Below are 17,150 nucleotides of genomic sequence, written 5' to 3'. Positions count from 1 at the left end.
CTATCTGCCATTAGAGATTTCAACATTAGCCCTCTTACGTTTCAAGGGGTTACATTTCTTCGAGGAACAAAATGAGGCAAGTGGCTTTTTGGTTTTTATAAGTGTCGTCAATTAAATATTCCACAAGGTTAAGAAAGATTTTTTTCATGATGGCCATAGGATTCGAGTAAAGATTTATCATTTCCAGCCATGCAGGCTTCTGATGGTGTGCATTCCCCACCACAGGAGACCACAGCATTCCCAGAGGTTCTGTCCTCGGCCGCTTTCTTTTCTCTCTCTACACCTCATTCTTAGCTCCTATTAGCTCCTCTTTTGGTATCTCGCTCCATTTATATGCAGATGACACCCAGCTTTTTCTCTCCTTCTCCTTCTCCTCTCCTGATGTTCATGGTAAACTCTCGTCTTGCCTTTCTGCTATTAAATCCTGGATGTCCTCAGACTTCCTTACTCTGAATGCTAATAAAACTGAACTCCTTTTCTTCCCGGCTAACACTGTTCCTCCTCCCCCCCTTTCATTCTCTTTTCCCCCTCCCAGCTCTCCTTCTCTCCCCATGCCCGTAACCTTGGTCTCCATATCGACCTTCACCTCTACAACATTCGTAAAATTGAACCCCTTCTTACTTTTCACACCACTCAAGGGCATCGAGGTAACACCACAAGTTATTCAGGGTTTGGATGCACCATCAGAAACTGAGGTTTGCTGGCTTATACTTTTTGTTAATTCTGCGTCGACTGCCGGCAGCGAACATGGATGCTGCCAAATCTGCATGACGTGGTCCCGATGGCAGCGTTGAACTGTAAGGCTCATTCCACCTGCGGTATGCAGTCGAGAATATTGGTCAAGTCGTACCGCATCAACGGAGCACCAAGCCAGAGCGCCACAACGACCTTCTCAACTGCCTTGCTGTACTGAGCATTAAGATGTGTGTGTATGGGGCTGCCTGTTGAAAATGCGTTCTCCTGTCTCCGCATCTACCATTCCATTAGTAGCCCCTATCGAGGAGGCAGCTTCCCAAATGGCTTTTTCTGTCACTTGTATTCTGTCAGCCAGGTTCCCTGCCATTGTTTTTAGGAGTCATATGAGAGTTGGCTCACGTTTTGTCTGGGTTTAAGAACTCTGGCTGCTGGCTTTATGATGGCCTTAAGGATTCTGTTATGTTTTGATTTTTTGACACTAATGGCCGTGATTCCCTCCTCTCTTAATTTGCGATTTACCATCTTCCAAACAGATCGCCTCCGCCCACTCAGGTACCCCCGAGATACCAGCAAGAAGATATGTAACTACCAAGGGCACCAAGACCCATGGCTGGACGGCAGAAAAAAACCACAGCCGGACAACCAAAGTGCAAGGTACAAAGTGCAAAGTACAAGGTGAAAAACACAAAGTACAAAGTGCAGGGTGCAACGGCAATGTTTTAACTGAGAACACGAATTCACTATCTTAGAAATCGTTTGGACAACTTACTAACTAATCAAACATTATATTAGCACCAATGTTTTTTTAAAAGGCAAAAGCAACAATGCATATGATAATCTAAAGATAAAATGCACCACTCAAAGGTAATGGCCAAATTCCTGATGAGATACGCGCCCCACAAGGAGACAATAGAGAGAACAATAGGCTAGTTAGCTACACTTCCCCCATAGGTGGGGAGAGGTCTAACCTCGCAGCCCCACTAACAATGGGCAAATTAGCAAAAGTCAGGCAATACGCTTACAGTTGTACACTCCCTAAATAAGAGGCACTACTAGAGACACTACTAAAAACTGTCAATACAGTGCATAGGATGAACATGTTGCACATGAAAGAGGGAGAGAAAAAAAATGCCTTGCAGCCCTCTCTCACACGCAGGAGGAGAGTTAAAAACTCGCCACCTTCTACAACGGCAACAAATTCAGATTCAATTTGGTTAAATGGCATATAGCCGGGCACTATGAATAGCAAAAAATAACTAAATGATTAAAAGACTAAATAGTCCAGCAAGTCCGGTAGATCCCAAGGTGCGGAAGCTCAGTAGAGCAGTGAGGCAATAAACCAGTAGAACTGGGGAAACTCCTCACGGCCCCTGATGTATCCAGGAGTGGGTTACTAAGCTGATAGAAGGTACCGAGCTGCGTTTAACAGCGAACAGTCACAAGAATAGGAGCAAGTGCCAAGCATAAATGTTATATGAACAGTTTATGCTCACCCCAGAAATATGAGGTGACAATATCAGTCATGACTGCAGAGGGGGCGTGGCCTGCCCAACGGTTTAAGGATCCGCCAAAGACCGACTCTCCCCCCTGACCCCAACCCCACAAACGCTGCTCTCGCCGTACATTGATGGCAGTGAGTCCACAATCCTCACGGCAAGTTATGGCAATTGCAGGTCGCTGGTCGCAGGCGGAGCACAAAGGACACCAAGGACTCTGCGGGCAGGATAATACAGCAATACCTTGACAAAGTTGGCTTAGCCAAAATTAAAATTTAACAAAACCCCAAACCAAACACAATCTTATCGGTTTTTATTATTATTTATATGCAAGACTTCTTCTTGGTCTCAAGCCAAGGGACTGTATCTCTCCAGCCCTGAAATCTCTCCACTGGCTCCTGGTGGTTGCAAGGATCAAGTTCAAGACCCCCTGCATGGTCTGCAGGGCTTTCTGGGTTCAGGGTTCTCACTGCATCCAACTCTCCCTTCCAAAATACCTTCCTTCTTGAGCCCATCGCTCAGCTACCTCCAACTCTCAGGTGCTTCTGTAGGCAGAGAGTTGGGGGTAGATATCTCTCTCCTCTGCAGGTGCTTCCCTCTAGAATGGCCTCCCTGCCCCTCTCAAACTTGAGCCGGACCACACTAAGTTCTGGAAGCAGCTCAAGACCTTCCTTTTCTACTCTGCTTTCCAGAACTGCTTACTTGGTACCCCCCCAGCTGGTTATCAGTCTCCTCCATGATCAGTCTCCCCTGCACTGCCTCCGGGCCTACCGCGCATTAAGGGGCTGCAACTGTAACCTCTACAGTACCCTGCCTCCTTGCACTTACTCAGAGCCATGCCACCCTAGCTGCACTTACACAGAGCAATGCTGCCTTGATTACCCACCCCCCCTCATCCTGGCACTTCCCCCTCTCCCTTCCCCCTGCACTTTGTGTTGTCGCACTTGCACAATCTGAATGACACAAGGCCTAGTAAAGTCGTTTGTCTTTTCTTCCCTCTGTTTTCCCTCCCTTGTCTAGTCGCGCTGAGAAACATTTGTGTACAGGCGCATTATAAATAACATGACATATACAATTATTTAAAAAGCAAAGAGGTGTACGAATGAAGCAAAGCCCCACATACTTTAATTAAAAAAGCTTTCTGATGAAATTCAACCAAAGGTTTCAGATATTAGTAAAATAAAAAACATACAACATAGAAAGGACGCTATGAACAGTCACCACACCAGACCCCTTGTTTAGGTGGAAAACAGGAAGTGGGCGCTGGGCAAATTATAAAGGGGAAAGAGCACATAAAAGGAGGCCCACATTACAGGAATTTTAAATTCAAAATGAGCAGAATGCAGAACATGTTTAGAACAACCTTTATGGCATGGTGTGCCGCAATAGCAGGGCTCTCAAGAAGCTGGGTTATGCCTCAATGCAAATATATATTGGTTTGAAACTATAATTCTTACCTTGCTTCTTCGGTTTCTTTTTCCAGCTGTTTCTTTTCCTTCTCTAGTCTTTGTAAAAGATTAGTATCAATACCATCACGATTCTGAAGATATAATCTGTTGAGTAAAAACTTGCCTGCAATATAATAAAATGAGTACAGTTTTAGCAACCACATGATAATGCATTTGAACTGTTTATCATTTATAATTCATTTGGATTCATGGAGCCAATGAGCCATACAGAAAGTTACAAATATTTTATGGAAAACAAAGGCCAGCATCATGAAGTCACATGTTTAACAGTGGGAATTTGAAAGAAGATGATATTTTAAAGAGGAGTGGAAAGAACCAAGAGTGGTGGCAGAAGGCCGGGGGGGGGGGGGGAATCCAGAGTTTACAGGCCAAGAGCTCAAGTGGGAAGGAACACACAGCAGACATATTGGGTAAGAAAGAAGGAGCAATGATTACGACTAGGAGAGTAGATTGGAAAAATTAAAAGAGAAGGAGGTGATAGGCCACAAAAATATTTGAAAATAAAACATAAGTACCAAAACCAAAGACTAGCCAGGAAGGAATGTCAGTGAAAAGCAGTAGAGGAGGAAATGGAACAGGGAGGAAGCAAATGTGATCGGATAGCAGAGTTAAAATATGCATGTGAATTCATTTTCATTAGTATAATGTGAATAAAAGTTACAAGTTTTGGACTGACTGATAGGGCTGGAGAAACAATGGAGGGCCGGTGCCACCACCAGCTACATGATGTAGGCATCTGTGGAGGACAAGGGTGAGACACCCATATCCCCCATTCACCACACTGCAGCCCATCAGCAGCCAGACTTATTTTGCCACAATATCACTAGATCAGAGCCTCCCCCTTCAACCTCACACCAGAGCAGATCCACATCCTGTACCGCCTTGACCGGGACACCATCACCACCATAGTGGACCCGACACATGACGACATAGTGAGCATCATAGAAATCCACACTGCAATCCCCCCTCTACTCAGGGTAGTGTCTGTTCTCCACTTCCTTGCCACAGGCACGTAGCAGCATACAGTGGGGCACATGCATGGCATACCACAGGCCATATTTTCACAGATACTCAACCAAGTGCTGGATGCCCTCATCAAACACACAAGGGACTACATATCCCTACCCCGGACACCGCAGGAGATATTGGATACATACGTTGCCTACCATGCACTGGCAGGCATGCCAAATTGCATAGGTGCCCTCGACTGCACCCATGTGGAATTGGTCTTTCCACATGCAATGCAGGTGGCGTATCGCAACCGCAAGCAAAACCACTTCATTGACGTCCAGATGGTATGAAATGCCAGTAAAGCCATCACACATTGCTGTGCCTGATACCCCCGATCAACACATGACCCCCCCGGTCCTGCGGAACTCCACGCTACCACGCTATATGGAGCAACATGCTGGACAACGTGCCTGGCTGCTTGGTGAGTTACCTGATTGGGCCATGGCAGCGCATTGGGGCCATGAGTAGGGTGGATGCATACCCCAACTTGGTGGGAAAGGGGGGGGGTGCATACTACACCTGTGTGGGAATGTTGACGCTGGTGCACGATGTGCACCCAACAGAACACAGTGCCCCAAGTCAATCGATATGGCACATGACTGCCTAACCTCACAGCAATGCTAGAATGTAGAAAATACAACACTACTCGTCCGACAGGTAACCTGGCCCAATACCACAACACAAGCACCACTCATCGGCGGACTTCACACACCGTAAGGGCATCCTGCACCATACACTGCATATGCACTATCTCGCAGCCTCCTGCATCCCACCACACAAGACAGACGTCCCTGGGAGTGCATAGAAATTAGCCCAACAGTGATACAGCAGCGTGTCACTGGTTCCGCACACCCATAGTAGTGGTGCAAGTCAACATGGTACTGATCAGTGCAGTAAGACAAGTATGCTACTGACTACAGTCAAAACCCCCTGCCACCAAATCTCACAGAACCCAACACATCAATGAATTCAGGCCAACACTGCTGCACGCATATACGGTGCACGTGCAACAAGATGTGAGTGCACACCATAAGCCATCTTGAAGAAGCTACCCCTCCATCATTCCATGGCACAGGACACATAGCCGGGCCAGTAATGGGGTTGATGCAACCAAGGACATGTGTGTATGGCCAGGAATCACCAGCTGCCATGCAAGGCTGCTACAGTTCGCCACCATCAATGTACAAACACTTACCTTCATTCCCCTTCCATGCAGGTGATGGTGGCTACCCTTCGAAGCCGTGGCTCATGGCCCCTTTCCGCAACCCACAGAACAGGCATGAGGAGGACTACAATCGAGCCCATACCCGTACACGGGTGGCCATAGAGCAGACATTTGGCCTGTTGAAGGCATCATTTTGTTGCCACAGCCGTTCGGGTGGAGCACTCATCAACAGCCACGAGAAGGTGGCCAGGATCACCATGGCATGTGTAAAGCTGCACAATATGTGCATCCATCGGAACGTGCCACTGCCCCCTGACCTGGGACTGCTACCACCAGATGATTATGAGGGGGTGGATGAAGAATTGGCAGGACAGCATCACAGTGCAGATGCACAGGAGGGATGTGCCGTGTGGCAATCATTGATTGAACAATATTTCTGACACTCAAGTCAGCTGAGGGTGTCAGGATGACAGGGCATCGGGCACTGGTTGTAGGGATACATATACACCATGCACTGTGAGTCATTAAAAGACACATGCACATTGATCAATGTCCACTCTGATATTTTTTATGCACAACCGGTGTATTGTATTAGTAGGTTCACACGTGAACAACAAAACCTCCACCCTCACCCCCCTCCCCCCAACTCCCATACACACCCTCTCCCCCCCAACTCCCATACACACCCTCACCCCCCCTCCCCCCAACTCCGCAACAGTAGTCCCGTGTGGCACATTGAGGCCACATGTGGCAGCATTGTCTATTGATCCATGCTCCCGGTGCCTGGGGGGGCATGTTCCTGCGCCGCTGAGAACGCAGCAAGCGGCGCGCTGGTCTTGCCGGGATGGGGGGTACTGGTTGAGGGGGCATCCTCCTGCTGAGTCGCATGAATGGGACGTGCTGCCACAAGGGCGTCTGCAATGCGTCCAAGTGCCTCACACACACGGTTGGTGTTTTCCGTGAACACCCGACGCATTTGCCTGAGCTCCTCGAGTAACTCCAACCTGCCCTGGCGGTTTTCCTCATTGAAGTCAGTGATGAGGGCAGTGAGCTGTCCTGCACGTAGTGCTTCCTGGGATGGCGTATCATCCCTGCAGGGGATTGGGTCGACATGCCCTGACAGGGCCTCGAATGGGGTACTGGGCACGGGATCTGCGTCTCCCGGTGCATCGCCACGTGCACTTCGGACTGGTGTGTCACCCTCCCCAGAGTCATTGCACGACACCTGGGGTACATTGCAGGGCTCAGGGGTGGATACAGTGGGGTAGGAGTCCTCCTCTGACGCCCCACAGATGGACAAGGGGCTGCCCACGATTTGCAGAGGGGCCGTGGCTGCCACGTCCCCAGAGATGCTGGACTCCTCTGACCTTGGTGTGGTGATTGTTGCAGGCACTGATGCAGTGAGGGATGGGGGTGGTGCAACCTCAATGGGCCTTGGAGGAGCTGTGGTGGTTTTGTCCTTCCTGGCCGGTACGCGGTGGTCCCTGCCTTTGGCACTGGATGTGGTGGGATGGCTTCTCTCAGGCTCATCGCCCTCATGCTCACTGCTTATGGGTGTAGAACAAAGGTACAACATGAGTGGTTGTGTGAGACGCTAATGTCATTAATGGCAGCATTCACATTTCAGTCATTTTGGATTGGTGGCATTTTGGCCGTTACTACATCACTGGTTTATACGGATGTGTCGAATATGTACGCAGGTGTGGGAGTCACTTATCCTGGCCTGGTCATGTGCAGTCTGACTCGCACACTTCCAAGCCTGCTGCACAGTGTGCTTATTGGGATGTGCTAGTTACTGCACTGTGGTTGGCGGGCATTATGTGGTAGCACTCGTCCCTTGGTCGCAGTTGTCTTGCCATTATCAGAATGGGTGGAGGGCAGTAAGACAAGGTGCATTGGACGGGGCTTGGAAGTGTATTCAGCATGTATTTGCCATTGGCGGTGTTGACTTTGGACACTCACCTCCATCAGCAGACGACGGAGCCCCACACTCCATTTCACCGACGCCCTAGATTGATTCTGTTCCAATCAATGCAGCGCAGGTCTCCTCCCATGGCCCTAGTTTCATTGGTGAACTTGGTCCACCTCCAGTCTGCAGTGACTGGCTGCGGTTGGCTGCGAGGATGCTCTGCACCCTCAACCGCAAGTCGTCCCACCGCTTGCGGCAGTCCCTGGAGGTGCGGGGGTGGTGCCTATTGCACTCACCCTTTGGGCAAGTTCTGCCCATATGTTTTTTTTCCGGACCACTGCCTCTCTGCGCATGTCGCTGCTGAACACTACGTCTGCATGCTCCTCCAGGTGGCCCACCATGGCCTGCAGCTCCTCGGGGCTGAAGCGCTGCTTGCGGAGGCAATCCGCTGACTTCTTCGGTGCTTTGGGCATAGCTGGCGGTTGTGTAGGCCTTTTCCGAGGTTCAGGTTCGTCCCAAGGGTGCTGCCTGGAGAGAATGGCAATGGATTGTGTTTTTAAAGATGGCCGCCGCGCTCCTTCCCATTCCTGTGCGATGATGTAATTTCCATATCTGTTAATTAGCGGTGACCGTAATTTACGGTATCCGTAAATTACGGTCACCACTAATTACGGACGGCGAGGCTTCGATGGCGGTGTTGTTAAGAACGTCTTGCTTCATGCCGGTAAGGGGTTTAACGGGCACTTTAGCGGTATGCCGCTAGGGGATTTACCGGCATGGCGGAAAGCTCATGCCCGCAAGGTCGGAATAGCCTGTAAATAGCGGCGTGGTACCAGATCGGACTCGCTCTTTCCGCCATGCCGGTAAAAACAAATACTTACCTCCAACCTCGGAATGAGCCCCAGTGTGTGGAGGTTGATGGGCACCGCACAGGCAGGTAGTGGCAGACCGTGAATTCACTGTGGGGCAGCAGCTCTGGTGTCATATGAAAGGCAAGATGGCGGACACTCTTTTAGATGGTTCATCCAATCGATCCACATTGCGGCTAACAATGGAAGATGTAGTCCGATGTGCATTTTTGTGAACTAACCAAAGTGTGAGTAGATCATACATCACAGCGGTTTCAGATTAGGCAATCACAGATCTAGGCGCATGTCCACAGCCAAATAAAGAAGCGCTTGGTCATATGAGGGTGGTGGCGTTTGGAAGTCAGGCAGTGGTGGTAGGCAGCGGGCAGGAAAGCGAGAAAGCAAGAACGGAGTGAGCAGGTGAGAAGAGTGGGGGTGGGAGAGCAGGAGAGCAAAGTGAACAGGAGAGATAGGCGGAGGGTAGGAAAGCAGAGCAGTCTGTAAGAAACAGTAGTAAAGCAGTGCAAATGGGAGAGAGAGACAGAGGTGGTTATAGTGCGCAGGGGGAGGTTGAAAGCACAGATAGCAGAGGATGGGAAAGGGGAGAGAAAAGGAGCTCAGTAATATTGGAGAGGAGAAAGGGGGAGTAACATGTGATGAACACTCCAAAGGGGAGAAGGAGATAAGGATAGCAGGAAACCAGTAGAGGCAGAAAGAGAAAATAAAGGAAGTGGAACGAAGTGGGGCAAACCAGAAAGGGGTACAGAAAGCAGATGTCAGAGAAAGCAGAAGACAAACCGGATGATAGAGAAGAGAACAATCCAAAGTGATGGAAAGCAAGAACAACCCATAGGAAAGAAAGAAGACAAAACAGAAGGTGAGATTAAAAGGGCCAGATCATTGTGGGTTGCTGACGAGGAAGAGACGAGAGAAATGAAAATGAGTCACAGCAAAGGATGTTAAGAAAGGGAGTAAAGAAGTTTTTCACAGGAGTACATGTTCAATTTAAACATCCCAGGAGTCTGGGGCACAATCCTAAAGCTACCTGTGTCTATTGAGATCTGAAAGCAAGTGAACCTAGTGAGGTACAAACTTAAGCAAGCCATGACCTCACGTTTCATAGGGGTTCGACGTATTTAAGACACATAGATGTAGGCTAACTCCACAACCAGACATACAAAAAATGCCCCACTAGGGAAAAAGGCTTAGTGCACCCCTTTTTGAGAAGAACAAGAGCTTTATGTTTTATACAAAAAGGAAATGGCGACAGGGTATTATTATAAGTCCACTGCCGTGGAACTCTCTGCCTTCATCAAAGCAAACACCACATTATAAATATAGAAATCGTCATTCATGACGCATTCGATATACAATGTTCATCCCCCGTCCTCACTGGCTACCGCCTATTTACATGCTAATATTCACGTATAGACCACCTTCCCATTGGCTGTGTCATCTTCTCCTCCATCTTCTTCACACGTGGGTAATGGACTCGGCACCTCATAGTACTGTAAAATGTTTGGTTAGACTTTAAAATGCACCACGCTGTCCTAAGACCTAACCATGTGATGTGCACCTGGTCATCAACATGAGCTAGGAAGATGACTTCAAAGTCAGCCTTGTGCTTGCAAACAAAGCAACTTTTTTCTCATCCCAGAATGCAGGCACCTCCCTCATGCCTCCAAGTTAAAATCTTATGAACGTTGGACTCACCCTTTGCTCTCCCTGATACAAATCACAGACCTTTTCTTTGCTCCCCCCTTTATCAGCTACTCCTCCCAAGGGATAGACTTGGAATCCCTGCATGCTCCTCTAGTTCATCCCTTTTATGAAGGATTTAGGAGTATTACTCCTCTGTATCTGATAGTTCAAATGGAATGACCATTATTCTGGGGGGACACTGTTGTCCTAAATCTCAGCTCGTGTTTTGGAAGCTCAGGACATTTGCCCTGGCTCCCATGAGTATAGCCTTTGTTCTGGGCCACAGCCCTACTGCCATTTGGCTGCTCACATTCCTGTCTAATTATACAAAGGGCTACACTTATATATTTTTTTTTAAACTTTATTTTTCGGTTTTTCATATACAAACAAAACAGATTGCACCAATAGGGTGCAGTCAACAAAAATACGTCCATGACTTACAAAATTCCCCGCTTAACCCCCTCCCTTCCGGTAATGTTCGGTGTAGGCTCTCTTCTGTCGACTTGTTCACTGTGTTTCAGCTAGCTGCGTTAGATGAAGCAGGTATGGACACATTAGCCCTCTGCATTTGGGAGAGTTGTGGTTGAGAGTCTGAGGTGTCTGAGTTGGAGAGTAGGTAGACTATGTATGGGCCCCAGATGTCATGGGGTCGCGCGTGGAGGGGTAAGGTTCTTATGAATTCGGTGTCCATGTCTTGGCAGTAGGTAATGTCTTTTTTCCATGCTGTTATTGTGGGAAGGGGACCGCGGCCCCATGTCAAGGCGACCCTTCTGCGTGCTAGCACCAGGAGAAGGGCAGCCAGTCTCCTCGACGGCGGTTGCAAGTATTTGGTCAAACTTAAAAGTGAGATGGTCGGACGAGGGGTCAGCTCCTCTCCCACTATGTCGGCTGTTATCTGTAGGATCGAAGACCAAAAGCGGGCTATCCCGGGACAGTTCCAAGCAAGGTGGATAAAGTCTGCGGCGGAGGCGCTGCATCTTTCACATTGAGCTGATGCTTCGGGGTGATGGTGTTTTTTGGCGGGGGTGTAGTAGGTTTGATGTATGAAGTTGAAGTGAATTTGTTTGAAGCAGGTATTTATGGCGACTCTCTGAGTTTGGCGGAGAATGTAGGACCAGTCGTCTTCTGGTATTGTCGACTGGTGGGCTGTCTCCCATCGTCGTTTTGCTCGTGTGTCGGTGATTATCGTGTTTGTTAGTAGTGATTTGTATATCATGGACACTTGTCTCTCCCCCCCCCCCCTTCGCCTGGATCACGTTGTGTAGCAAGCCCCATGTCACTGGTTGCTTGGGAAATGATGGGAACTGGGCTTGTAGGGTATGGCGTAATCTAAAATATATTTATATATCGAGTGAAGTGTTACCTCCTCTCTCTTTGGCCATCCGAGGGGTTATGAACATTTGTTCAGGGAAAAGGTCACCTATGGATTGGATATTGATTTTGTTGAGCCACATGTGAAATATCTTTTCGCTTGTCAGAGGTATACCAGGGATGAACTTGATTGGTAGTAGGGGGGATATCTCGTGTGTATTTTGTATTTTTTGGTGATTTTCTTCCAAATGGCATAGGTGGATAGGACAGTGTTCATCGTGTTGTGTGGTACTGGGAGGTTGCCGAGAATAACGGCTCTCAGGAGGTTTGGAGAAGCTAGGGCCTGTTCGATCTGCACATGTGGGCGTATAAAGTGTATGGTGTACCAATAGCTCAGGAATTGTGCTTGCGTGGCCCAGTATTATTTCTCCATATCGGGGAGTGCAAGGCCGCCTTGCAATATTGGTAATGTCAACATTGTGTAAGCAACTTTTGCTGGCTTTCCAGCCCATATTAGTTCAAGGATAAGGCTTTTATTTTTTTGAAGTATTAGCGGTATATTTGTGAATAAATAAAGAAGTTTGGGGAGAATCACCATTTTGGTCAAGGAGACATGCCCCCATAGCGTTAGTGGAAGAGACTTCAATCTCTGAATGCGTTCCTGGAGGGAGTTTACTGTCTTTCCATAGTTGTCTTTAAATATTACGTTGTAGTTCAGTGACATCAAGATGCCGAGGTATCGGACTTTGGAGCATTCCCATCTTAATCCGTGATCATCGGGAAACTTAGGGGTATTCGGTGTCAGCGGAAATATCACTGATTTGGAGTGATTGGTTTTCAGGCCTGAGATGTTGCTAAACTTGATCACTTCACGCATTATCGGGTTGAGGCTTGTTTGGGGATCATTGACAAATAACATAACATCATCGGCATAAAGGGAGACTACTAATTTATGCAGACCTAGGGTGAGGCCTCTATAGATTTGGTGGAATCTTATTCTGGAGGCTAGGGGTTCCATGACTAGGGCAAAGATGAGGGCCGACAAGGGGCAACCCTGCCTGGTGACGCGTTCTAGCCTGATACCGGGGGATTTCTTGTTACCTAGGGTGATGTATGATCGGGGATCATTGTAAAGCAATTAAATCATTTTAATAAACAATTTTCCCAAGCCCATTTGTGTAAGTGTCGCAAAGAGATAGGGCCACTCTACGGAATCAAAGGCCTTTTCGGCGTCCAGTAGGACAGCGATTGCTTGTTGTGCTGGTTCAAGTGCTGCGATGACGCCAAACAGCCATTGGATACCGTAGGTCTTGCTGCCCCCGGGGATAAAGCAGGCCTGGTCACCTAATACTAGTGCGGGCATGAGGGGGAGAAGTCGTGTTGCTAGAATTTTAGCTAGAATCTTGTTGTCAAGATTAATTAAAGAAATTGGCCTGTAGGAAGCACAGTCTTCTTGGGGCTTGCCTGGTTTATGCATTAGGAATACATTGGCTTCGTGTAGTGTGGGTGGAAGGATCCCTGCCCTAGGGCTTCTTCGTATACTCGAAGGAGTAATGGAGCTATAATGGCTACGTGTGCTTTGTAGAATTCTCCTGTGAGGCCGTCGGGCCTGAAGCTTTGGTGTTTGGAAGGGATTGTATTGCTTCTGCTATTTCCTCTTGTGAGATGGGTGTGTTTAGTGGTTCGCAGAGTTCTTGAACTACCCAATATAGTTCGGTGTCGTTGATGTAATCTTGAAGTGTCTCGGGACTGGTGTTGCTTTTGGAGCTGTATAGGTCTTGGTAGAAATCGCAGAATGTATTTACTATTTCCTCTTCTGTATAGACCAGGTTTCCTTGTGCGTCTCGGATATGTTCCACACGGACAGGTGCTTTGTCGATTCTTAGCAGGTGGGCCAGAAGTGCCTCTGGTTTTTGACCCTCGCAGTATTGTCGGATCTGGTGTCTGCGACCTAGAAACTTCAGCTCACGTTCAGCTGATTCTTGGAATTTCAGTAATTCTTCTTTCAGGTTGGCTTGAGTCTGCGGATCTTTGGACGTTGTGTATTTAGTTTCGAGTTCCTTCAGCCGTTGTTCACTGTTTGTCAATTTGTGACGTATCAGTTTTAGAATGCCGTTTTCCTTTGCCATGCACACACCTCGTACATAGCATTTCAGCGTTTCCCACAAAGTACCGGCAGAGCTCACTGAGTCCTGATTAATTTCGAGGAAAGTTGTGATCTCTTGCTGGAGTTCTGATGCAAAAACAGAATCTGAAAGTGAACCTGCTTTGAATCTCCAGTTGAGGGCCGTCTCCTTGGTGTTAGGCAGTGTGAACTCAAGTGTTACCATGGAATGGTCTGAGAGGGAATGTGGGAGGATTTGACAGGATCCCCACCTGTATGGGCTTTTGGTCGATACCTTGATATAGTCAATGCGTGATCTGGTATTGTGGACTGCTGAGTGAAATGTGTATTCACGTATGTCTCGATGGATGTGCCTCCAGATATCGGACAGTTCAAATGCTTGACAAATCTCTGTCACCTGATGGCTCGCTTTGGAGGGTTTACTGACTGTGTGTGGGATTTGTTGTTTTGGGGGTCTAGCGGGGTGTTGAGGTCTGCGCCCCAGAAGATTGTTGCTGAGGTAAGCGTTCCTAGTTGAGACATGACCCAGTTAAATTTATTTGGTCCGTCCATGTTAGGGGCATAGGAGTTCACCAGGACTATTTCTTTCCCAGCAAGAAACCCCCTCACCAGAAGAGCCCTTCCCTGTGCGTCTTTCTTTGAGTCAATTAAGCTGAAGTTGGCCTTTTTGTCAATTAAGATCGCGACCCCTCTTGCAAAAGATGAGTATGAAGAGAAATATCTATGGCAACCCCATGACCGGGCCCAGTGTTGTTCAGCAGTTGGCATGAGATGGGTTTCTTGTAGCATGGCAATATTGATTTTGTGTCTCCTGAGGTATTGGAGGATCCTCCTGAGTTTAGCTGGTTGGTTGCCACCTCTGATGTTCCAGGTGGCTATTTTAAACCGACCCATTGGGAATGGTTAGATGGGAGCAGCTGGGTTCTGCGTGATCGGCCGGATTCGGCTGATGCCTTGGCGTGGAAGAGAAGTTGTTGATGTTTATGATCATCGTGGCGGGGGTGTACGGTGGATGAAGGCTGCAGGGCTGAGCATGGTAGGCTGGTTGCGGTTGATTCTTGGGTGCGGAACAGAAGCTGTTGATATCTGTGCTCACAAGGTTGTTTTGCAGTAGAACGTTGGTGAACAATCAAAAAGAAAATAGTAAAATGAACACCCCCCCTGCGTGGGCAACCCCCAACTGGCCCACGGTGCACCCACCCTTTTGAACAGAATTGTGAACATTGCTGTGCTTGGGGCGTTAGTAGCCTTCCAAGTGGTGGGTAGGGCTCCCTGTTGAGGTAGGATTTTGTTTCTGTGGTGATTGTCGTGCATGAAGGTGGGGGTGGAATGGTGCCACCAATATTTATTGCTGAAATCGGTAGTTACGGTGGGTCTCTTTGCATGCGGTCTTCACATCGTGGCCTTGGGTTGTTTGAGGTGGGTCTAGATCTGGTGCGATCTAGGTATTCATTGGCTTCCTCTGGTGTATTGAAGAATTGCGCTTTCCCTTCATGTTCGATTCAGAGTTTTGCTGGGAATAGCATAGAATAGAGTATTTGGTTGTCTTGCAGTCTCTGCTTGACCGTTTTGTATGAGCGTCTCTGCGCCTGTACTGTTGGGGAGAAGTCTGGGAAGAATTGGATTGGATCTCCATCGTATTAGAGTTTCCCTCTTTCTCTGGCAGCCTTGAGTATTGCATCGCGGTCTTTGTAGTTTAATAGCTTTGCTATAATTGGTCGAGGGTTTGCGCCTGGGACTGGTCTGGTATTTGGGCTTCTTTGCGCTCTTTCTATGACAAATAGCTGAGAGAGAGTTTCTTTTCCAAATAGTTCCATGCACATCTGTTCGACGTGGTCCTCCATGCTAGCCTGAAGTTGTTGCTCTCTGACCCCAATAATTCTAATATTGTTCCTGCGGGAGCGCCCTTCTAAATCTTCATTTTTAGCGCAGACTGCCTTCATTTGGGCTTCAAGGATGGAGACTCTGGAGGTCAGGGCTGCAGTGCCATCGTCGAGGTCTGATGCACGTTGTTCAACAGTGTCCAGCCTGTCTGCGTGTTTATCGAGGCGGTGCTGAAGTTGATCTACCTTTGATGATAGAGTATCTAATTTGCTCCCCAGGCCACCATTTCTGGCTTTTAAGTCCATTAGGATTTCCCTAATGTTAAAATTTGGGGTTTGCTCCTCCACTGGGGTTATGTAAGGTGTTGGTGACTCCGGTCTGCTGTTGGAGATGGGTTTGCTAGAGGAACTGGCTTCAAATTTTTTTTTAGACTTGTCCGTTTTTCCCATGGTTTATCTTGATTTATTTCCTATAGGTTTGTGGAAGGTGGTAGCTTAATCCGCTGATGGTGATGTTCGGGTGTGGTCAGTTACTGGAGGTGCTTTTGCTGTTGATTTAGGAGGTTTGGAAAGGACTGGATGATGATTAATGCTTGATGTGGCTGATTGGGATCATCCTAGGGGTAGTGTTGGGTTTACATTGCTGGTTGGCGTATGGCTGCATTTTCCTGTTCACGGCGTTGCAGCGGTGGCTGATATGGGGGGAATTGTGTAGCTCTGGGAATCTTTGACTGACTTTCTTGCCCGGTCAGTGTTGTGGCGTTCCTGCTGCGGTCCCGGGGGCGGGTTGTCGGCTGTTCTAACAGTTTTGTCGCAGCCACTCCGCTATTCAACCTTATGGTTGGTATTGATTGTTGTCTCGCTTCAGCTGTGCTTTGCAGCGTTTCCAGTTAAAGCAGCGTGCTGGAATCCAGAATTCTCGGATACTTATGACTATTGTGCTTGGAGTACGGCAGTGAAATGCAGCTCTTGGCGCATGAAGTTGGGGCCTGGTGGTTTGAGCAGGCGGTTCCGTTCATCGCCTGATACTGGGGTGCCGTGGAAAGCTGTTATAGCGGATTAATCCCAGCTCCTCTGTTGGTCGCGGGGTACAAGCTGTTTGCCAGTGGTTGCTTCCCTCTCCGTTATCCACCTCTGATGGGTTATGACTAATTGTTGCAGTGGTATCATTTATGTGGGTTGGGGGGGTTCAGTATCCTCAGCTTGTGCAGGCCGCCTTTGGGACTTGATGCGTGTACTGAAATTGTTTGCAGTGACCGTGATATTGTTTGACTATTGGAATTATTTAAGGCTGAGCCACAGTGAGGTCCTGCGGTTAGGTTATCTGGGCGGTCACCTCTTTATTGTAGGTGCGTTAAAGGGGCCCGGGAGAGGCGAGCGTGTTGTCTTCTGCGGCCACGAGCAAGGCCTACCTCCGCGCTGTTGGCGGAAGCCAGCGGAGGCGTTTGCCTCCACGCTGTCCGCTGGCTTTGCTTGTTGCGTGGGTGGGTCAGAAGGTGCAGCGGGCCCGTTGGGGGCTTGAACTGCGAGTCGCGCACGCTGCTGTGTGCTCCTACCTGGTCGCCAGTCTGGGTTCGCTCGCTTGGGTCGGCGGCG

The 17,150-nt window shown here is 48.5% G+C and overlaps 1 protein-coding gene across 3 annotated transcripts in view; it reads right to left on the bottom strand.

The window, feature by feature from the left end:
* The window catches only part of AK9 (adenylate kinase 9), a 1,784,103-nt gene that overhangs the window by 1,042,048 nt on the left and 724,905 nt on the right, over positions 1–17,150 (bottom strand). For all 3 annotated transcript variants that reach the window (XM_069606660.1, XM_069606662.1, XM_069606661.1), the window contains one exon: positions 3,650–3,764. In XM_069606660.1, coding sequence (XP_069462761.1) covers positions 3,650–3,764 — 115 coding nt within the window. The remainder of the gene's footprint in view (positions 1–3,649; positions 3,765–17,150) is intronic.

This window comes from Ambystoma mexicanum, chromosome 4p, assembly GCF_040938575.1.
Source record: "Ambystoma mexicanum isolate Mex_15411 chromosome 4p, UKY_AmexF1_1, whole genome shotgun sequence".
Classification (NCBI taxonomy): domain Eukaryota; kingdom Metazoa; phylum Chordata; class Amphibia; order Caudata; family Ambystomatidae; genus Ambystoma; species Ambystoma mexicanum.
Note: the sequence above shows the minus strand (reverse complement) of the source record. Positions and strands in the feature narration are given on the sequence as shown.